The sequence below is a fragment of the Parambassis ranga genome, chromosome 24 (genome assembly GCF_900634625.1).
Source record: "Parambassis ranga chromosome 24, fParRan2.1, whole genome shotgun sequence".
Lineage (NCBI taxonomy): Eukaryota > Metazoa > Chordata > Actinopteri > Ambassidae > Parambassis > Parambassis ranga.
This window is the reverse complement of record NC_041043.1, coordinates 16,924,896-16,947,803: the sequence shown is the minus strand read 5'-3', so window position 1 is coordinate 16,947,803 and position 22,908 is coordinate 16,924,896. Positions and strand designations below refer to the sequence as shown.

Here is a 22,908-nt window from a genome sequence, read left to right as displayed (position 1 = left end):
GACCCGAGCAGAAAGTCCTGTCTTAAGTCATTAAAGGGAGCGTCCAAGACAAAAAAACGCTCCAAGTTAGGCCTCAGGTCTTTTGAGACTTCTTCTTTCAGCTGTTTCTGGGGTCACCACAGTCACCGATCATCTGTGTCTCTCATCTATCTGTCCTCTGTGTCCTCTGCTCTACACCAGCTAACCTCATGTCTTAGCACAGGACTTTTGTCCAAAACAACTCTCAGTCTCTGTGGAGTTATTGAAGGACCTGTCCAGGTCACGTCATACAGCCAGTCCAAGTCATGTCCCAGACCGGGGTCCAGTACCATGTCATAAGTCCACAGGACATTTCCCGCCTCCTCAGACTCATGCAGTAGAATTATTCTGTAGATGTTAGCTGCGTGTGTCCCTGTGAGGCTCATTGATCGTCTGCGTGCCTTTGATTTTGGAAACTTGCTGAGTACAGCAGGGAAACTGTTTGTGAAAGGGCGGGCGCCTCAGATGAATACTTGGCAGGTGCGTGGGTGAACCACCTGTTAGTATTAGTAGTCCTACCCAGATCCTGGGGGTCTGCTCTGGCTGCAGGGACAAACCCGGATCCTTCTGGAAGTCTGGAGAGCTGAGTTTTATTTTGAAGGGGATTTCCGGATGTTCAGTGATTTAATTTGGATGAATTGGTTGCCTAGAAACCTTTAAGGTTGGAGTTTGTCCTCCTCAACTTTTGATCCTGACCGCGTTTAATCCCGTTTTTACCTGCACGACTGTAACAGGAAGAAACAGATACAAAACCTCAGTGTGCAGACAGAAGTCTTTATTTTTATTTATTTATTGTCAGGAAATGAAAACATATAAATCACATTCTGTTTGGTATAATGCCACGGACAGGGCACAGGGTATTCAGAGATGGATTGATGATTGATGATTGGTATTGTTGAACATGTAGCTCTGGATGATGAGCAGCAGGTCATCCTCGTCTGTCACGTTCTCCAGGCTCCATGCAGAGACACAGACCAGAGCTAGATGGCGCTGTTCCTCACACATTCACCACCTTCCTGTGCTCCAGCACTGCTGTGTCACTCATATTAAACTCAGTTTACACATCATCATCATGAGCAAAGAAAGCTGTACTTGGATTTAATGTGTCAACACACACAGGCGTTATGCAGTAAATGAGGATTAATGTAACATTATTTGACCCATCCTTAATGATTTACCCTCTACAGGACCACTGACACACTTTAAATGCAGGTCAGAGTGATCTCATATTTACCCTTATGTCCAGTCTTAATGCTAAGCTAGGCTAGCTGTATTTCAGATCACTCTCCTGACGCACAGTGTGTGCCCTCAGACCCTCCTTCCTTCCATCTCTGCTCCTCCTGCTCTTCCTCCTAGTAAACTCAGAATAAATGAGATTATGACCTCAGAATAAATATGCTGTATTTCTCAGTGCAGAGCTGCAGGAGCATTCATGCCCCGCACAGACGGCTGCTTCCAATTCCAGATAAAACTCTGATGGTTATGATGGCAGCTGAGCGCTGAGAGGAAACATTCATCCTCAGCTGTTTGCAGCACGTATGACAACAAGGCAGCAGCCTCATAATATTCATAACAACCCTGTGGTTTATTATAGACACGTATCAGTTTAACCAGTTACTCACTGCTCTTCTCTTTGTTCATCTCCTGACTGAAACTCAGCAGTTTTCCTGAGGTCGGATCAGACGAGCCTTTTCAAACACACAGTGATGTATCCGTGCCCGTGAATACATGAACATTTGTTACTAATAAAGGCCGCAAAACGGAAAATCTGAACTCCGAGCAGACACAACACAGCCGACCTCAGAGCCTGATGTGTGGAGTGTGTGGTGTCAAACATCAGCCCATCAGCTCACAGACATGTTCCCACGAACAAACACAGTTAGAGGAGTTTTAGTTTCAGCACTTTAAAAAATAACCTCATTATTTCATAAAACAAAGCCAGGACTGCTTGCATAACACACACACACACACACACACAGTGTCTCTGGAGGTCATCATGTTCTGCAGTTTTTTTACGTCTTCCTGGAAATGTTTAATCTGAGGAAAGTGCCAAATGTGTCCACTCACTCAGACTTCATGATGCTGTGTGAACGATCAATCCAAGAAATAAAACAGTTTGCTGGACGGCGGCGAGTTCACACACCCACACTCAGCAGGAGGCCAGACGGCTCTATAATAACTTCATTTAGACAGAGTCAGAGACACACAGCAGCAGGAGTTTAAAAAAAAAAAAAAAAATAATCTTTTCATTCAGTTTAGTCTGTTGAAGACGTTTTGGTGCCCCCTAGTGGTACGATCAAAGATAACATGGTGGAAGGCGTCAGAATTCCCTGAAACGTTCCATTTTTTTCTGCTGATTTCATTCTTTTGCTTCATTGTTTGTCTTTTTGTGTAACTTCATGCCTAAGAAGTGAAGCCACAAAAAAAACGCAGTTCCTCAGGTGGCCACTAGAGGCTGGTTCCACAAAAAGGCCGCCTTTATTTCAGCAAATAAAGTTTATGATCCTTACAGGTTTTGTTCAGCTTCACTAATGAACACCACTTCATGCTTTTTAAAGCCTAAAAAGCTAAAAGCTAATGCTAAGTTATATAAGCTATGAACCTTTACAGAAACTAGTTTATTCACAGACTTCCCAGCATGCATTGCTTCTGTTTTCAACGCAGTAGAGTGATGGAAGCTGTTTTTTCTGTGGCGAAACATCTTCAAAAAAACAATCCTTGAGTCCAGTTGCTTCGATTTAAACTCTTGGAAATGACCTGGATGAATGAGAGCATCCACAGACACATGGAAGCTGTTTATTTAACAATAATGAAGGGCAGGATTCAGCCTGTGTCTACAGATACTGGTTCAACTGATATCCAAGTGTATTGAACTCACACATGACCAATAAGTTAATGTACGATCAATAAGGCAGCAGGGACAGTGGTGTGAAAGGTCTGACACTCAAACATCAAACATACTCAAACAAGCCTCTGGCTGTGAGGAGGAGGCGGAGGAGGAGGAGTGGTCAGGCTGCTGGACCAGCTGATAGTTCAGCTGTTGGGGGGGTTGGAAAAGCCTCAGTCAGTCAGTCAGACGGGCAGTCGAGCTGCAAACACAGACTGAGAGCAGAGGTTAAATATAGAGCAGACAACTGATGACCAGCAGGCTGACGGAGAGGAGGAGAAGAAGAAGAAGAAGAACTGATTTCAGCTGAAAGAGTCTGTTCAGTCTCATCCCTGCTCTCTCTCTCTCTCTCTCTCTCTCTCTCTCCTCTCTGTTCTAAGCCATAGTCTCTCGCCCAGTGAGCACACAGACCAAACTTGGAGAAGCTTCACGCTGCTCTGTGACTGTTGCCGTAAATCTGACAGAGAAGAAGACAGAGGAGGCTGGATCCAAAGACTAAGGACAGAAGACACAGAGGAGGCTGGAAGACTAAGGACAGAAGACACAGAGGAGGCTGGAAGACTAAGGACAGAAGACACAGAGGAGGCTGGAAGACTAAGGACAGAAGACACAGAGGAGGCTGGAAGACTAAGGACAGAAGACACAGAGGAGGCTGGAAGACTAAGGACAGAAGACGTCCATGAGGTCGGAGACACTGAGGGACTGCTGACACCTGAGAGACCAGGTGAGTGAAGTCTGACAGATGATCTATTTTTACAGATAAAACAGAATCACACAAATAATAATTTGACTGTAAATGAGTGAGTAAACTGAATAACTTCTAGAAGAAAGGAAGGCATGATTTTATTATTTATGCAGGTGTCGGCTTTTTAAATGTAGACATTTATTATGTTCTGTAATAGTAAAACACAAAGTCTATAAACAAAGCTAATAAGTCATTACTTAAACCACTAAGAAAAGAAAGTAAGAAAGAAAGTACTGATGAAGTCCCGTTAGCCAGCCATGTGACGGTTTGTCATGAATAGTTGGATTACAGCATGATGTCACAGTGACCTTTGACCTCCGACCACCAAGGTGGTCCTGACATATCGAGCTTATGAGTTCGGCTGTGAGCGAATGTTCATTCTCTGAGTGGCTTGTAGCTCCGTGTTTGACCTTTGACCCCCACGCTGCTTCGTCCTTGACTCTGAATGTGTACCAGTTTGGAGAAGAGTCCATCCAGGTGTTCCTGACGTATTGATCGTTTTCACAGGATTGGGACAGACGTGAGGTCACAGTGACCTTTGACCTCTGAATATTAGCATGTGAGTCTGAGTGGTCGTCACTGTCTTTATGAAGACAGAGAGGAGGTGGCTGACCTCGCCTTAGACGGAAGATACATCCTCACTTAAACCAGGAGGAAGGAGGTGCTGGTCTGCTGCATCCTCTCATGTCTGTCTCTTAGATTGTACCCTGATAACTGGGCTGAATGTTGCTCGTAGAGCGTTTTTTTGGCAACAATTAGGCTAGAGCTCCATCAGGGAACAGGCTGGCTCTTAGTCCATATAACAGGCAAAGTCCGGTAATGGTGGTCAGTCCTCCGGGCGACGCTGCCGACACGGAAAAGGCAAAAGGCGAGAGACAGAGTTCAAAACTAGTCCAAACCAAAGAGCATCCCGATTGAGCAGAAGTACCGTTGGGGGGAAATAACAAACTCAGGAGACCAGGAAACAGTTCAAGTCGTACACAGGTAGTTCGGAGAAAGTCGCTGGAACGCTGGGAATACACACAAGACGATCTGGCAGAGTCTAGACAGAAGTCCAGCGGCGGGAATCCACCGGAAAGTAGCGAGTAAGGCCAGAAGTCCATTCTCCATCAGAATCAAAGATTCTGTCAACCCCGCCTCCTCACAGGTCAAACCTTCAGATTCACTCTGAGAACGTTCTTAAATCACTTTTAGGCTCAGAGTCCTCACTAGGACTCTAAGATACGAGCTGTCTGAGGGGGTTCTTACGGGCCCTGATGTTAAACTACAAAATGGGACCCGATCTCAGATTAAGCTGTTTTTTAGAGACTGTTGAGCAGAGCAGTGTAGAGTCACTCCAAACAGCTGACGGGGAGGTGAGAGCAGTGCAGGAGCTTCTGCGGTGACGGCTCAGATAATGACTTCCTGGAATGAAGCGTGCAGAGCGGGTTCATCCTGAGTCATGGAGGCAGCGCCTGTGAGTCAGTGAGTGATGCCTCCTCTCGTCCACAGCACAGTGCAGCTCGTTCAGGAAGCTGCTTCAGAGACGGCCGTGTGATGGATCCCTCAGCTCGGACTGTGCAGCGTGGGCCGAGCCGCTCACATGATGCAGAGGGAGAGGCAGCCTGTGTTTATCCACACAAAACAGAGCCGCTGGAAAAAGCGACCTGTGTGATAAAGGCTGCTGTGACCTCTTACCCAGCATGCTTTTCCCTGCACAGGTCTCCTGGGATCCTGGTCTGCATTCACAGATTTCTTTCCACTGTTTTCACTGCAGCTTATTTTAAATCCCCCAATTATTCTGACAGGACAGGATGGAGCTTTGTGTGTGAGCCTGAAGGCCTTCATGGCCTGTTGTAGAATGATCATGAGGAGGAATGACATAAAGTAAAAAAGGTGCTTGTAGGAGACAGACCGAAGAGTGTTGATGTGGAGGAGCGGTCCATCCACTGTCGCAGATCGCCAGGACCGCCTCCCAGCGTCGCTCTACCTTCCAGCTGCAGCCTGATAAGAACCATGAGATCATTCTGCTAATTCAGCTCGCTGATCTGCCCTGTTGTCTGGTTTCATAACAGCTGTTTCCATGACAGCACAACAGGGACCAGAGAGGAGCTCGTTTGGGTCGAGGTGTCCGGACTGATGTGTGGTGGTGAGTGGTCTGAGCTGGGCCTGGTTAGACCAGGCCTCAGTGCTCCTCCTGTCCCCCAGGCTGAAACACACGTTAGCAGCCTCCCTGTATGACCGAGCTGACACACTGCTCGTCTTCCTCCCTGCTCTTCCTCAGTGATATGAGAGGCTTCATGCATAATTCAGCCGCCTCTTCACTGGTTAGCGTGATGAGGGCGTCTGTTGGCCACTGATGGGCCCGTCCCAGCTGACTTCCCTCTCGTTTCTCATGTTGTTCGTGTGTGTGGTAAAACCCAGCACTGACCACTGACCACCACATCAGTGCTCCGAGCTAAAAGGCTTGTAAACATGTAAAGTGACGTAAAAAAAAAAAAAAGGCATTGAAACCCTGCGGTGATACGAACCCTCCTCGGCTCTGCTCTCAGAGTTTATGAGGGGAATGACTTCATGCTGCGTCCATTTGAAAGGCATGTGAGACTTGGCTGCTGCCCGCTGTGATGTCAGCTCCTGGGACCGGTCACCGCTGATTAGAGCTCATGAACAAACCGCCTCCTCTCAGCCCAGAGAGGTTCGGTCCTGGTGACTGACGCAGCCCCAGAATGTGCTGTTAGACCCTCAAAGCTCATGATCATGACCGTCTGTCTCATACTGAGCAGGGACGAACCAAATCGTTCAGATAAGCCTTTAAACAGAAAAAACCCTGTCTGTCCTTCAGCTGCTAACAGGATCTGCTGCCAACTGTCTGACGTTCACATCTTGGAATGTCAGCTGATAAAAAAGGAACTGTAGACGGACGGTCTAATAAATGCTCTGCAGCCGTGGTGAGTCAGGAAGTTAGGACGTCACGTCTTCTCTCCGCAAACAGCCAATGAAATAACCTCTGAAATCAAAGTTAGCATCTTCACTAATGAACACTACTTTATGATCTTTGGAGCCTAAATATGATCACCAGAAGCTAAAAGCCAATGCTACGCTATCAACCAGCTACAGCACGGTCACATGACTACACCATCAGCACCACCAGGTTTACTGCTCTGACATGCTAACATCATGCTAACATTCAGAACACACGCTGAAGGGACAGGCAGTGCTAACATGCTAACATTCAACACACGCTGAGGGGACAGGAAGAGCTAACATGCTAACATTCAACACACGCTGAGGGGACAGGAAGTGCTAACATGCTAACATTCAACCCACGCTGAGGGGAAAGGAAGTGCTAACATGCTAACATTCAGAACACAGGCTGAGGGGACAGGAAGTGCTAACATGCTAACATTCAACACACGCTGAGGGGACAAGAAGTGCTAACATGCTAACATTCAACACACTGAGGGGACAGGAAGTGCTAACATGCTAACATTCAGAACACACGCTGAGGGGACAAGAAGTGCTAACATGCTAACATTCAGAACACAGGCTGAGGGGACAGGAAGTGCTAACATGCTAACATTCAACACACGCTGAGGGGACAGGAAGTGCTAACATGCTAACATTCAACACACGCTGAGGGGACAGGAAGTGCTAACATGCTAACATTCAACACACGCTGAGGGGACAGGAAGTGCTAACATGCTAACATTCAACACACGCTGAGGGGACAGGAAGTGCTAACATGCTAACATTCGGAGCACACTTTCCGCTGCACTCTGCTCTCCAGCTGCTGCCACAGGCTGAAAATATGGAAAATATTTCTTTTGTCGGGTTTAGGTGCACGAATGTCCTCCTTAAACTTAGACAGAGATGATGGTTTTGTTTGTGGTCGTACTGACAAGTTGCTTCCTGAAGGTGGTTTCTGTAGCTAAAAGAGAAATGGCCAAATATGAAACATGTTAGAGATTCTTCTGGTGTTTGAAAAAATCCTGAAAATGCACCACAGAGGTCAAATGAGCTTCAGTGAATCAGTGGAAATCCACTTCACACAGTGCACACAGAGCACGACTGATATCAGCCTATTAAGCCGCTGTGCTTGAAATAGTGACACTTACAGCTGGAACTTCAGTGTCACATTACCACCTTCAGTCAGTCACGGCCAAATCAGAAATAGAACAATTACAGTCTGCACGTGTCACAGCAGAGATTCTGATGCACGGTCCTGCTCCTGTCAGAAACATTCAGGCAGTGGGTAAACGGTGCAGCTGCAGCCAGCTGAAGGAGCAGCAGGGAGCGCCGCCTGGTCTCCTGACCCGCCGCCGTTACCTGCCTCCTTACATGGAGGTCTTAGGGCTGCACAGATGAGTGAGCAGCAGGCGGCTACAGAAATAGAAATCATGAAAGCAGCCCGGTTTAATGTAAAACCAGGCGTGAAAACTGGGTCAGAGGTCTGGACTCTGTGCAGGAGGTGAACCTGCACATCCTGTCGTAGCCGGACGTAATCCTGCTGTCACTGAGGAGGAGATGTAGACAGGCATGGGACAGGGAGGATGAGATTAAACCCAGATTATATCAGTCAGGTTTTACTGATCGTGAAGCTAGGAGCATGAACTCTGGATGAGAACATGTGAATATATCTGTGTTTAGCCTGTGAAACCTGAGCTAACAGTAGATGTTCTGCATCTGTTAACTGTGTTTGTTGTTGTTGCTGCGTTGTTGTGTTGTTGTGGAGTGTAAGAGCTGCAGCTGTGAGGTAAAATGGAGGCCGAGGCATCTGTGGGATTGCTGATGGCCTATAAAGTGATACCCCTCCGAGCTTCCCCTTGTGGGACTGTAGACACGAGTGGGGAGCCCCTAAAAATACCCCGTAAAGTTCCAGCAAACAAACAGCTGCAGGGACGGGTCGTGGCTGTGTTTACACTGCGGGGGTCCGGGCACGGCGCTGAGAGGGCTGTCCTCGGTGACGGGGCAGCTTTCATGGCTTTTCCAACAAAACTCTTTCCAAAATATGACAACATGAAGATTCAGCCTAACTTGGAAAAGACATCACGAATTTAGCATGAACTCTTCACTTATTAGAACCATCTAAGTCTAATTGCTTTGAATTTTTTTACTTATAAAACATGTTTCAGCAGCTGTTCTAAACGTGCTAACATGCTAGGTCAACATCGCTCAAAATAGACCGTACCTGATCCATGCTGACATTTTTACTCTACAGCTGTTAGATCACATACAGTGGCAGTAAAAACAAATATGCTCATGTTTGCATTGCATTTTTTTTGTTTTGTTTTGTTTTGTCTAATTAGTATGCGTGTTGTAGTACCCATGTCCATAGCCTACATGTAACCAGTGGTGGAAAGTAACTAAGTATTTATACTTTGTTACTATACTTAAGTAAATGTTTATGTATTTCTACTTCTTTTCTGCTACTTTCTACTTCAGTAAAAATAACAGCTCATCCTTTCTCCTCCACTACATGTCTCCAGTGTCTGTAGTTCCTTGTTCCATGTGATGAACACAGTGTGGACTGATGTGAGGTCAGACTCTGCATGGAGGTGGTGTCACGCTGCAGCTGTGTTTCTATAACGAGCCTCAGTCATGATGCCGGTGCTCTGGCTCAGTGAGCTAACTAGTTAGCTGCTGTCTGCTAACACAGGTCCATCCATGAATGTCTGATGAACATGAATCATCACATGAATCTACAGCAGGAACACTGACACAGTAAACATGCTGAATGCCTGTTTGTTGTTCAGTGTGTGAGTACTTTTACTTTGAATACCTTAAGTACATTTAAAAGTACTTAAGACTTTTACTTAAGTAGGAGTCTTAGCATTACTCAACATTACACCAAGTTTGCGTGCTAACAGCTAGCATGCCTGTTGGAATCTGAGATTAGCACATTATTCCTCTTTATTAGTATGTGCAGAGCTACACTGTTAGCATCTGAACATGTTGATAAGTGTTTTGGTAGATGAACATTAGCCTGCAGCGCTAGCTCCGGCTCATCTACTGTCATTATTCTGATGACAGATGAGCACAGTAAGAAGTGGAACGGATCCGGACTCTGGAGGCTCTCCTCGGTCTCTGTGGTCAAACCTGTGACCTTCTTGTTGGGATGAGCTTTCTAAACACTCCGCTGCCAACATGCCTCCACCACCACTGCAGAGCTCGTGTGTCCACCACAGCTGTCTGAGGGTTTATCCTGGCTGAAGTGTAAACCAGAGACCAGTTTAGCCCCATCAGGTCTCTGTAAATACCCCCCCCCCCCCCGCTGGGACCAGAGTTTATTCAGCAGATTATTTATGTTTGTTTCCAGACAGCGAGCAACATTCATGTCTTTTTCTTCGATGTTCCTCTTTTAAAGATAAACTGTTTAAACAGGCGAGTTTACTCAGAACCTGTAAACAGGCCGTCGGCCCATGCCCCCCCCCCCCCCCGGCCGAGGGGACGAAAGGCATCACTTTCAGTTTTTATATGAAACAACCTCGACCAGCTTACACTGATCCAAACACAACATGTTCATGTTTCTCTGAGCTTTGCTGCAGACTCTCACCCAGGTTTCTCCATCAGCTGCTCCATCGGCTGCTCCATCGGCTGCTCGCCGCCATGTTTCCTCCTGTTTCAGCCAAAAATAACTGATTAAACACACACATGTGGAAAAACTGGGGCCGTGAACACAGATCAGTGAGATTCAACAAGCCACAAACAACTCAGGGAAAGTTCTTCCAGCTTCCAGCTGGGTCTGTGTCCCGTCCACTAACATGGAGGAGCTATACCACAGCCAGCCACCAGGGGGCCGTCCAGATGTGTTGGCCTCACTCATGGGGAGCTGTCATGGCGTCCGTCTGTGACACAGTCTCTGATTGAAGGTGTAGCGTCACATTAAACACATTTTATGAACCAAACTTGTCTGTAACAAGCTTCTCTGCCATTTTCTAGGCCTCCACAGTAACAAGCCACGCCCAGAGCGACGCAGTGAACACACGCAAACACCAGGGGGCGCCAAAAAGATAAACACTGCCTGAGGACTTCCTGGTTAGCATGAACTAAAACTCAGAGCTTTAACTTATTATTATCATCCAGCTCTGAAAATGAATGTTAGTGTCGGTGTGAAGACACATACACACACACACACACGCACACACACACACACACACGCACACACACACACACACACACCGCTGTACCCCTCCTCCTCCCTCTGACCATCACAGTGAAGTCGTCCCTGTGGTTCTGACATGTGGGGGATCTTGGCTTCTCCCCTGAAACAACTATTAATACCGCGCCGCAGTAACCTGGTTGCTGCCGCTCGTCTGCCAGGATTCTCTCAGTCTGAGTCACGGCCCGCTTTGATCCAGACCTGCAGCCCGGCTGAACTTTGACCTCGTTCAGACCGAGCTGCCCGTAACCTGCAGCAGGTTTCTTCATCAGATGTTTGTGTGGACACGCAGGTGTCAGCCACACCGTCTGATCCCAGGCAGAACCAGCAGACCCCCTCACAGAGGCCGAGGCGCTGTGATCCATCATGCTGAGTATTCCTCTGCCTTTGGTTCCCTGTCAGCACTTGCTAATATGCTTCTGTGGTGCGTTAGAGAACAGCCAAAAAACATTCTGTTAATGGGCATCACTCCCAGCACACAGAGGAAAGACCCACAGCCTGGATCAGTCTGTTTGAGTCACTCCTCCTTTCTTTGTTGTGTGTCGCAGGTAAAGTTGAAATATGCGATCCAGGAACTGCACCGTGGAGGGTCCGGATGACGGACACATCCAGCCTGCCAAAGGGTTCATCAAACAGGGAGAGGAGAACACACCCGAGCTGACAAAGAGGAAGATGAAGGTTCAAAGAGAGGAGAAGGACGGCAGGACCGGGGCGGCGAAGAAACCTCCGAAACCCGCAGAGACCCCGAGAGCAGCAGATCTGTCCAAGACGGACCTGCTGCAGCTGCTGGGCATCATGGAGGGAGAGGTCCAGGTGAGTTCCCTGTGCCTGTTTGAAGTCATTACAAACTGCAGTTCCTTCAGTGTCCACTAGGGACTGGCTCATAGACCTGCATGATAAAGTACGCATGTATGATTAACCTCCTCTCAGCTCTACTCCTGCAGACACCTTCTCCTGTATTCGGATTAACAGGGAGTTTAGGTGGACTCTGATGCCAAACATGGTTCAGCCATCTTTATTTAAAGTCATTCACTACATTATCACAGAGCTCTCCTCCATGTTTAGGCCATCATAGTGACACTTTGTCACTGGGGGGCACAGCTAAACGACCAAAGACTCGGTGCCGAGGATCGGGCCGCTTCTGTTTTTGACTGTTTCAGCGTCAGAGGGTTAAAAAGTTCTGACAATGAATGTGTCGTGTCGACGTAGCCATTGGACAGCTGGCTCAGCCACTGTTCCATCGCAGGTGATTGGTCATTGGTTGCCATGCCGACAGAAGATTATTGTTCCCGTCTAAAGGGTAAACATGCAGGAGTGCTGAGCTGTGTGGACGCCTCACAGCGTGCGGTCGGTGTTTGGGAGCAGCCTTTGTGGTGTGGACACAGCCCAGCAGCTGCTGCTCTGATAATGATTTTCTAATGGAGGCACATTCATAAAGTCGTCTCCGGAGATGCTGCCGCCTCGCCCTCCGCCTCCATCCTGCCTCCATCTGTTTGGGTGTGCTGGATGTTTTCCATCAGACAGAGCAGCACTCAGCATGGAGACACGTTTCACAGCTTTTGTTTCAAAACACAGTCTGTGGATCCTCCTCCATGACATCCATGTGTTTAACACACAGGCTGACGTTTAACACACACAGTGGACACACACAGTGGACACACACAGTGGACACACACAGTGCAGTGTCACTAGCACACACTGCTGCACACACACACCTCACAACATGCTGGGTTTAACACTGTGTTCTGGCTGTGACGCCTTCACATGAAGCAGCTGTTTGTCTCTGTTGTGTGTTGGTGTGTGAAGGAAGCTGCGCCCTCTGCTGGTAGACGGAAACTGAACAGTTCATCTGCAGATTTCCTTCTTGTGATCCTTCATATCAGAAGAAGGCACGACATCTCACAATAACACATACATTGATTTCACATACAGGATATTTACACGTCACGCTGTGCAGAAAAACAAACACATGTATTTACAGGAAATAATATAACTGTATGATTATGTTTCTGTGGTTATGATTAGCTTGATGTGGCGGCTGATCATTACCATGGAGGACTAACAGGGATCAGGCGGATCTCTGTGCTGTTCTCTTCTCCTTCAGCACCTGTGCACCTTACAGGACGTATGATGCATCTCTAACTGATGTGCTGTGTCTCCTCAGGCCAGAGAGGACATCATCGGCCTGCTGAAGTCAGAGAAAACCAGACCCGAGACTCTGGAGGCCCACTACGGCCTGGCCGCCCCCTCCAAACCGCTGCAGGCCCTGCAGAGAGACGGCCTGCTGGTCCACGGCCACGGCAGCATGGAGGACGTGTACGAGAGGCCCATGGCTGAGGTCAGGTCGGACATCATGTTCACCACATACACTCACACAAGTCTGGACCGCGCAGCACAGAGCAGCTGCTGTGATGCAGCCGTTAAGAATTCCACTGGTGACGGAGCAGAGCGCTGAGTGGCAGCAGGTTCTGTCTGAGATTCTCCATGCTCGGTGAAATCTGCAGGGCGTGCTGCGGCACAAAGGCTCGACAAATGTGCAGTTAGCGTGAAAACAGTGGAGAACTGTGTGTCCGGAGTCTCCCACACAAACACAATGCAGACCATGACCATGCCTAAAGCTGTGGGATTCTGTGCTGGCAGCGCGAGCCGTTGTTGTTCATAATGAGTGTTGACGTGTTTCCCCTCAGTTGGACCGGCTGGAGGACAAACAGAGGGAGACGTACAGACGGATGCTGGAGCAGCTGCTGCTGGCAGAGAAGTGTCACCGCCGCACCGTCATGGAGCTGGACAACGAGAAGAGCAAGCACGCCGACTTCATGAACAAGAGCGACGACTTCACCAACCTGCTGGAGCAGGAGAGGGAGAGGTGAGGGCCGGGGGGGCCGGAGGGTCGGGGGGCCACAGGGGGACCAGAGGGGGCCCAGGAGCCCAGGGACCAGAGGGCCAGGAGGCCCCACCACTGAGGGTTGTTCTGCACAGCCCGCCTTGTACTGTGTGCCGGGTTCTTACAGGTTCAGGGCTGGGCCTGCTCTGTGTTTTCTTTGCACACTTTGTTGTCCGGAGGATTTGGGTGTAATGTTAAAGCTGTGACACGTGTGCATGGTGGTTGCGTGCTTTCTGCAGATGTTTATTCAGCCAGCAGCAGACGTCAGATAGAACCCGGAGCAGGGTTCTGGGTGATGGATCTGATAGAAGAGGTGCTGAAATGTGTCTTATCCAGCCATCAGAGGCTGACTGCATAATGCACAGATACGACGGGCATGAAGGCTCCGAGGCTGCTGCAGGATTTTAACCAGGAGACGTCTGAACGCTGTGACACCAGAGGAGACACAGAACCTCAGACGTCAGAAGTTTTCAAAGTTCTTTTTGATTTTACATGTAAAATGTTGTGATGAGGTCTGACATGCCTTCAGACAGGCGTTGCTGGTTTATCCCTCATGGTGTGTTTCCTTCAATGACCTGATCACCATCCGAAGGCCTCCTGCTGCTCCAATCAGGACAAACCAGACAAATGTGGGCGATGACCATAAACCATCACCTCACTGGCTCTCTCACATCTGCTCCTCAGAGAGCGGAGCTCCTCGTTTATCTCTCATCCTGTTTACTTTTATTTGTTCACCAATGCCTGGCGGAGAGCGCCGGCTGTTTACAGTCAGAGTACAGTGTGTGGTTGAAATGTCAGACTGAGGGTGAGTGAGGGTGAGTGAGGGTGAGGAGAGAGCAGCTTCATCCCTCTCAGCTGCTCTCAGCTCCGTCACATTCCTGCCGGCTGCCGTCAGCGTGCAGATCCACTGCAGGTTGAGTCATGAACGGGTCCATCCTCAGTGAGAGGGTGATGTCACTCCCAGCAGAGCGCGCGCACACACACACACACACACACACACCTCCTCCTCCTCCTCTTCCTCCTCCTCTTCCATTTTTATGGAGTTAGAATTCCCAGAATTGTTTATTAATCTGTAAATTCATTGTGAAGATTTCAGATGAAACATGAGCTGCTTCCTGTTTCCTGTTTCTAATGAACAGTCTGTAGGTCAGACCTGTGTCTCCTGGTCCGTCTGTTTGGGTGTGTGTGGTAGAAGAAGGTGGACTTTGATAAATAATGAGTCATTTTACAGCATTTATCTCCAACCTGCACCAACCAGCAGGTTTCCTCTGTGGCTGAGCTCTGTTCAGGATGTTAATAAGTCTGCGTTAATTATTGGGACTATAATTAGCTTCCTCTCCTGCTCTGATGCGTTTGTGGGCCTCGGCTCGGTGTTATGAGCGTTTGGGGCGCTCTTCGCTCCCTGACAGCCTCTGTGAGCACTGCAGCTATGAATAGAGCCGCACAGAGAGGCTTTCTGCAGAGGAATCGTCTGCCAACGAGGCCATGATGGCAGATACTCTGAGAGGAGGAGGAGGAGGAGGAGGAGGAGGAGGAGGAGGAGGAGGAGGCGGTCTGAGGCAGATGTCTGAGGAAGAGGAGAGTCCTTACACTTTTAAAAGTGAACAAAGTTTTAGGATAAAATCACTTCCCTCTCATGGATCAAACCGTCTCCTCCGTTAAATTGATTGTTTCTGGTGTTAATGAGTCGTGCAGTCATCAAAATGCTTCTGCAGGATTTTTGAAGTCTAAACTTTGAGTCACACATGGATGTTCTAGCAGCGCTGGGCTTGTTAGCATCCTGTCTCTGCTGAAACCATGTTTCCTTATGATTAGCCAAATGAATTCATGCTAATGATGCTAAAGGTAGGAAATGTGTTGTAGTTGGACATTTTAACATGGAGGTCTATGAGTACTGACTTTAGAAGCCAGCCTCTAGTGGACACCGGAGGAACTGCAGTTTGTTTTGGTTTGTTTTTGTCTCTGTGATCTGGTAATAATTCTTATAACACAGCAGGCGGTAGGATGTTGTCACTGGTTTTATTCCTCGGTGTTTGAGAATCATTTATTTATGTATTTATGTTTGACATGTGTTTGGAATAAACAGCAGAGAGTCGGAAAGCCGCTGTGAGCTCTGCGCACTCCTGATGTTTGGCTCATTAAAGTCACCTGACACACACACACACACACACACACACACACACACAGAGTTTTATATCTACATCCTGCATCTTATCTTTCATGATACAGGGCCAGTATAATGAGAAAGGCATCGTTCTTCTTCCCAAAACAAACCAGAAAACTCCAGCTTTGCATTGATGCCTCGTTTCTATGGAAACGCGCACATCAAACTATAAACACAGTAAATGTGTCACCTGCTGCAGTTAGAGGAGCTGAACTCTTCCTCCTCCTCCAGAGGAGGGCGGGCCGCTTGTTTGCACCATACATGGAGAGGTGGATGACATCATCAGTCAGCAGAGCGCCGCCACTTCTTTCATTGTGCAGGATGACATGTTTGGAATGTGATGGCTGGTTCCCTGCAGAGCCGGGGCCCCTCCTTCCCTCCCTCTCTGACCCTCAGCAGCAGCTTGGCTCCCGCTGAGCTTCAGACTCGCTCATGGACCAACCTGCGCTGCACCCAAACGTGTCGGTGAGTCAAAGAGAGGGGCCACGTTTCAGACGCTGTTAAAAGTCTGTGCAGAATTTGAGGGTTTGTTTGTTTTTTTAATCTAAACTTGTAGAACTCTTGTTGCTGAGAGCTGTTTCTGTGTTGGAGTGAGTGATGTAATTGTGCGTGAAACTGCTGCAGACTCCCGCAGAGATCAGTTAAACATCTACAGAGAGAAAGCTGAGCTTTGGCAGCCGCTCCGCAGCTTCACCCCGTGGGTTGTTTAAGGTGTGAATGTTTCTCGGTGAAGTTCAGGCTGGATGTGAGACTGCAGGGCTCGGGTCAGTTTGTTGACCGACAGCACAGACAGAGCTCGAAGTTACACATTAGGCAGCAAACGTCTCTCATCTTTGACAAACTTCTGCACCATTTTCTGGGATTTTACATGCACTCATTTACATGGCCACAAGAGGGCGCGGAGCTATCGTAACCCTGATTCTGAGCTAATCCTGGGGGTTCTGGGTGGGCTTTGGTTTGGCTGATCTGCTTCGTCTTTATTTCCTTTGTTGTTATTTATTCTGTTCCCTTTGATGCTCCATTATCTGATACAACAAACTGTGTCTTTGTTTAGTCGCCACATGTCCTGGGAAAAACAAAATGTTTACCACATGTGATGTAATCACTTACATCACCCCCCTGCGTCCAGTTATTTGTGTGTGTAATCAAATTTCTAAACAGTTTGATGTCAGACTGATCCAGGATTGTCATCAGTCTGATTTTAAGCTCCACTCACATGTGCTGTTGTCTCTGTTTCCCAGACTGAAAAGGCTGCTGGAGCAGGAGAAGGCCTACCAGGCTCGTAAGGACAAGGACCACAGCAGGAGGCTGGAGAAGGTCAGAGCGGAGCTGGTCAAGCTCAAGTCCTTCGCCCTGATGCTGGTGGATGAGCGGCAGCTGCACATCGAGCAGATTGACCAGCAGGCCCAGAAGGTTCAGGACCTGACGCAGAAGCTGCAGGAGAAAGAGCAGCGGCTGGCGGCCGTGAGTGACGCCGCCAAGGAGGACGGCCAGAAGGTCCTCAAGCTGGAGGCTGAGCTGGAGCAGAGAGCGGCAAAGTTCACACAGGAGCACGAAGAGATGGCTGCAAAGCTGGCGAACCAAGAGTCCCAAAGCCGGCAGCTGAGGCTAAAGCTGGCCGGACTGTCGCACAAAATTGAAGAGCTGGAAGAGAGAAACAAGGAGCTGCAGAAATCAGAGGAGGACCTGCAGGAGCTGAGGGAGAAGATCAGCAAAGGGGAGTGTGGGAATTCTTCCCTAATGGCCGAGCTGGAGAATCTGCGGAAGAGAGTGCTGGAGATGGAGGGCAAGGACGAGGAGATTACCAAAACAGAGAACCAGTGCAGGGAGCTGAGGAAGAAGCTGCAGGACGAGGAGAACCACAGCAAGGAGCTGAGACTGGAGGTGGACAAACTCCAGAAGAGAATGGCTGAACTGGAGAAACTAGAGGCAGTGTTCAATAGGAGCAAAACAGAGTGCGCTCAGCTTCATACTAACCTGGAAAAAGAGAAGCGCACCGTGAAGGATCTGGCTGGTGAGCTGGAGACGGTCAAAACCCGTCTGAAGGAACTGGAGTCCTCAGAGTCCAAGTTTGAAAAGGCAGAGATGATCCTCAAAGACGACCTGATGAAGCTGAAGTCCTTCACAGTCATACTGGTCGATGAAAGAAAAAACATGGAGGACAGACTGAAGCAGGAAGAACAGAAGAGCGAGGATTTAAGCAAGATGTTCAAAGCAGAGCAAAGCAAAGTCACAGAGGTGACAGAGAAGCTGATCGAGGAGAGCAAAAAGCTCCTCAAATTCAAAGCAGAAATGGAGATCCAAGTGACGACTCTCACAAGAGAGAAAGATGAGTTAAAAAATAAACTCACAAGTGAGGTGGAGAAGTGCAGGGAGCTACATCACAAGCTGAGCGGGATGAAGATACGAATGGACGGGGTGGAAGAAACAGAGAGGGAGATGAGGAAGTGGGCCAGCGAGGGCAGTAACAAGAGTCCCGAGGAGGACAACAAGGTGAAAGAGCTGACGCTAGAAGTGGAAAGGCTCAAGAGCCGGCTTAAACAGCTGGAGGTGGTGGAGGGAGATCTGATGAAAACTGAGGACGAGTACGACCTGCTGGAGAAGAAGTTCAGGACGGAGCAGGACCGAGCGAACGCCCTCTCAAAGCTGCTGGAAGAAATGAAGAGTCAGATCGCCAGAAACAAAGCTATAGAGAAGGGCGAGGTCATGAGTCCTGAAGCCGAGCTGAGGGTTCGCTGCAAGATGGAGGAGGCGAAAACTAGAGAGCTGCAGGTGGACGTCCGGGCGCTGAAGGAGAAAATCCACGAACTGATGAACAAGGAGGACCAGCTGTCTCAGCTGCAGGTGGAGTTTTCAGTCCTCCAGCAGAGGTTCATAGAGGAGGAGGAGAAGAAGAAGAGCATGAGCCAAGAAGTGGAGAATCTGACCAAGGAACTGGAGGCCACCAAGCGGTACAGCCGCGCACTGAGGCCTAGTATGAACGGCCGGAGGATGGTCGATGTCCCGGTCACCTCCACAGCAGTCCAGACAGAGGTGATGGCAAGCGAGGCTGCTGAGGACGAGACGGCAGCAGGATTTATCCGGAAATCCGTTCTGGAGGAGAACCACCTAATGAGCAACCTCAGACAGCGAGGTCTGAAGAAGCCGGCAGTTCTGGAGCGATACCCTCCAGCATCAGCGGAACTAGGGGCAAGAAAATCTTGGATACCCTGGATGAAGAAGAAAGAGGCCGACGTTCAGACCACTTCTGAAAAGACCAGCGGGGCATCTCTGCTCCATCCTGCAGAAATGACCATGTCCCAGAAGCCAGGGCAGCCGCTGCATATCCGAGTGACCCCGGATCACGAGAACAGCACCGCCACTCTGGAGATCACCAGCCCTCGAGCTGAGGACTTCTTCTCCACCACCACCATAATCCCGACTCTCGGTCTTCAGAAGCCTCGCATCACAATTGTCCCAAAACCCACAGGCGTCACCTCAAGGGCCAAAGCCTGCAACCTGATTGGAGGACTGGATCGAGCCAAATCCCCTGTGACAATAACCACCATTTCCAGAGCAAAGAGTCCGGACAAGAGCAGCAGCTCAGGCAGCCTCCAGTCGCCGGTGTCCTTCATCACAGTCAGCACCACTCCTGTGGCCGAAGCATGCGCCTTATCCGACCCTCACGAAATCACCACAGGCCGCACGGTGATCAAGATGAGCCCAGAGAAACAGCCGGGGCCCGCCCCTGTCAGGAAATACAACGGCAACAGCAACATCATCACCACAGAGGACAACAAGATCCACATCCACCTGGGTCCACAGTTTAAGAGGCCTTCGGAGGGCGGCAGCAACCCGGTGCTAACGTTGAGACCTGCTGGACTGGGCTCAGAAAGCAAAGACATGCTGACGGGAACTGTGCTCCGGTCTCCACGGCAACCCACAGCGTCCAAGACGACTCAGGGCAAAATGATGAGCAGCATAACGATCACACCCGTCACCTCCGCCGCCGTCAGGCCGACGCAGTCAGTGGTGAGAGCTTCGACTGTCTGAATGTTCCTCAGACCTGAAAGAATGAACCCTGAGTGACGTCTGAACACTCTTTATGTTGCAGCTGCTTCTGAAATGTTTCAAAATGAAATCAGGTGCTGTGTGCGTCCTAGATAGTCCTCTCTCCAGGTATCAGACACATTTATAACCACAGTCTGAACTAACAGACCCCCCGTACCCCTCACCACACAGAGACCTTTAAGAACTCACAAAGAACTAAATGTGAACAGATGAGCACTGAGGATGTTTGACTTTTCAAGCACCTAAAATGTACAGATAATAAATTTAACCCTGCGCACGCTGTGAACAGGTCCAGTAAACACAGGTTTGGTGAGTTGCACTACAGGAACTGAAGGTTCTCCACTGTAGGTACTTTCCCTGAAAACAGCCCTGACCTACATGGGACGTCCTTATCGTCTGAACACTCAGACGGTCTTGGTTAGTTCCTGCAGTGGAAAAACAGCCTTTTGAATCAGTAGCAGCAGCTCAGCTGATCTGTGTGGGTCACAGGGGAGCAGAAGTCGTACAGTCTGTGGTGGAACAGGTCTGACCAAAGCCGTGCTTACTGGACACTTCACTTTTATTTCCCTCAGTTCCTGCTGGCGTACACATGCAGCTATTGTTCTGCTGTTTCCTGTGTCTCATGTTGGTTTGTCCTTCCTTCTTTTTATTCAGGCCGGTCCGGACGTGCAGTCAGCTCGGAGCGCCGCCACACGGATCCCCGTGTCAAAAGGTATGAAACCGAGTGGCAGCAGCAAGGCGGTTCTGGGCGTGTCCACGGTGGCGAGGTTAGAGTCGCGGGCCGATGGCCAGGCGATGAAAATCGAGCTGAGGAAGTCGACAGTGTGCAGCTCTGCCTCCACAGCAGGAGGCAAGAGCTGAGGGCTGAACGCGCTGCCATGGCAACGAGTTCATCAGCAAGCATGAGACAGATCTGTGCAGATTCAGCCGGGGACTGTGTGTGTGTTTAGCTTTCCATACGTCACGTCACTCTTTAGGCTTCTCACTGCACGAGAGCGCACTGCTGAGTTTTATTAACCCCATCCCGCCATGTTTAGGCTTCATATTATTCATAGCGCGTGTTAATTTCGTCGCTGCTGAGGCAACATGAACTGTTTGAAGCTGAATAAAAACTATTTATCTCAGAACGATGAACCCTGGTAGCTTTTTATCTGTTTGTGTGGCGCCCATCATAACAACCCTGCTGAATGTCTCCATCCCGGCATCATGTGTGGGAATAACACAGCTGACCTCAGACAGAGCGACAGGGAGATCAGAGAGAGGCTGATTCACTGCTTCACCTTCAGCCCCTCACCCGGGTCACTGTACATGCTGCTGTGCATCCTCTAGCACAGATCTACCATCATTTCATATTTTAACACATGCACATGGGTTATGTTAGCTTCTACATCATAGCATGCCTGCATGTATCTGTCCATAAGCTGCAGCAGAGACTTCTGACTGTCTGGAATCTGGAAAACATCAGAACCATGATGATGGTGGTGGGACGTTCAGGGACACACACATTTGGACAAAAATGAGAAGAGACCAGAGGAAGTGATGTAATTTCAACAGGTTCTTCTGCTTAGATTAGTCCAATACCACAGACTGCAGATCAGAGCAGTGAGGACTGAGGGGGATCATCTGGGAACCAGGAGGAGAGTGTAAAACACAGCAGACCCGCCATCTTTGTCTCAGCTGCAGCACACTGGTCGTGACTCCCCCGAGGCTGCTGCCACCGACAGATTTAGGTGGATCAAACACTCTTCCTGGGAACAACATCAGAGGCTGAACAGGATTATGAAAATCACATCTGAGGCTGGTCATGCTCCACGTCCTGTTCCTCTGAGAAAAAAGCTCAGAAGCTACATGTAGGACGTCCGCATCATGAATCCACAGGGGCTTCATGTCTTTTCACTACTGATTCACCCCAGTTTGCAAATATGAATATTTTAATTAGAATTCTTTAATTTACCCCAGGTTTTATGCAAGCACACGTTTTCACAACCTGCAGCAACCAAACCAGGGACACTGCACAGCCTCAATAAGTCTCTGGACTCTGATATGAAATCTATGAATGCAGAATAATAACTAACTTATAATAACTGAAGCTCTTCTTTGTCCATTTAATTCACTAAAACTGCCTTTTGATGAGCGTGCACATCAGTGCACATCAGGACTAAAACACAGGTTACTGTTTTCCGCTGCAGGTTCACTGACGGACGCCGCCACAGCAAACAGCCGCCGCTGAGCGGCGACCATGATGAAGGCGATAGGAGGTTTTCATCTACAACAATAACACAGATCTTACTGAGATAAATCTCCCATTTCCTGCAGTCCTCCTGAATAATTTTCCCCATGTCTACTTTTTTTTTTAAATCTGATCTGATTCATTTTCATAACAGCTGAGATCAAATCCAGGCCATGCAGGTTCAAATGTTTATCAATAAAAAAAAATCAGAAATGATTGAAGTTTCTTTATGTTGCTGATTAATAAGCCATTGATTGTCAAAAAACAACAACAACAAAACCCAATGAGTTTAAATGAAGGCTATAATATATATATATATATAAATGATAAATGGCTTTGAGTTTGTATTTTAATTTATACACCTGATTGTTGCAAAACTCAAGATTACATCATTGCAGGTTTAATTTTCTGCATAAAAACTACAAATGTTTGAAATTGTAATGTTTGCTTGGTTATATTTAAACTGTGACGTGTTTTCAGCCCACGTGTTCTCTGACACGCAGACAGAATTAGACCCACTGAGTGACCCTCCCCGCTCCTGATCAATAAATAATAACATGTATATCTGATCTGTCCCCCAGCGCTTTGGTCTGATAATAAAATAAAAGCCTGTTTTTGGAGTTTTGTGTGTTTTGTGTGATATATTTGCAAGCAGTAATGCTGCCTTTAGGTGTTTCCCGTAAATCTTAGTTGTACAAGCAGAAATGCTTCATATAATAACACAAAACTCCCCTTTTGCCACATTAGTGCCACTAAAATTATATCGTCATGTATACAATTCTGTTTTTGTTT

General features: G+C 48.4%; 1 protein-coding gene across 5 annotated transcripts; it reads left to right on the top strand.

Annotated features, from left to right (window-relative positions):
* Positions 1-2,908: 2,908 nt before the first annotated feature.
* Positions 2,909-22,736, top strand: filip1b (filamin A interacting protein 1b). Of its 5 annotated transcripts, XM_028397044.1 has the most exons (8): positions 2,909-3,629; positions 10,200-10,498; positions 10,569-10,664; positions 11,337-11,601; positions 12,953-13,126; positions 13,476-13,654; positions 17,078-19,847; positions 20,541-21,020. In XM_028397044.1, exons 4-8 carry the CDS (start codon positions 11,350-11,352, stop codon positions 20,745-20,747), a joined length of 3,582 nt encoding a protein of 1,193 aa, XP_028252845.1. In that variant the 5' UTR covers positions 2,909-3,629; positions 10,200-10,498; positions 10,569-10,664; positions 11,337-11,349; the 3' UTR covers positions 20,748-21,020. The 5 variants fall into 5 exon arrangements, with proteins under 5 accessions (XP_028252845.1, XP_028252844.1, XP_028252843.1 ...); XM_028397043.1 differs by having other exon boundaries at positions 10,200-10,664; XM_028397045.1 differs by lacking the exons at positions 10,200-10,498; positions 10,569-10,664 and adding an exon at positions 22,076-22,736 and having other exon boundaries at positions 2,917-3,629; positions 20,541-20,598.
* Positions 22,737-22,908: the final 172 nt, after the last annotated feature.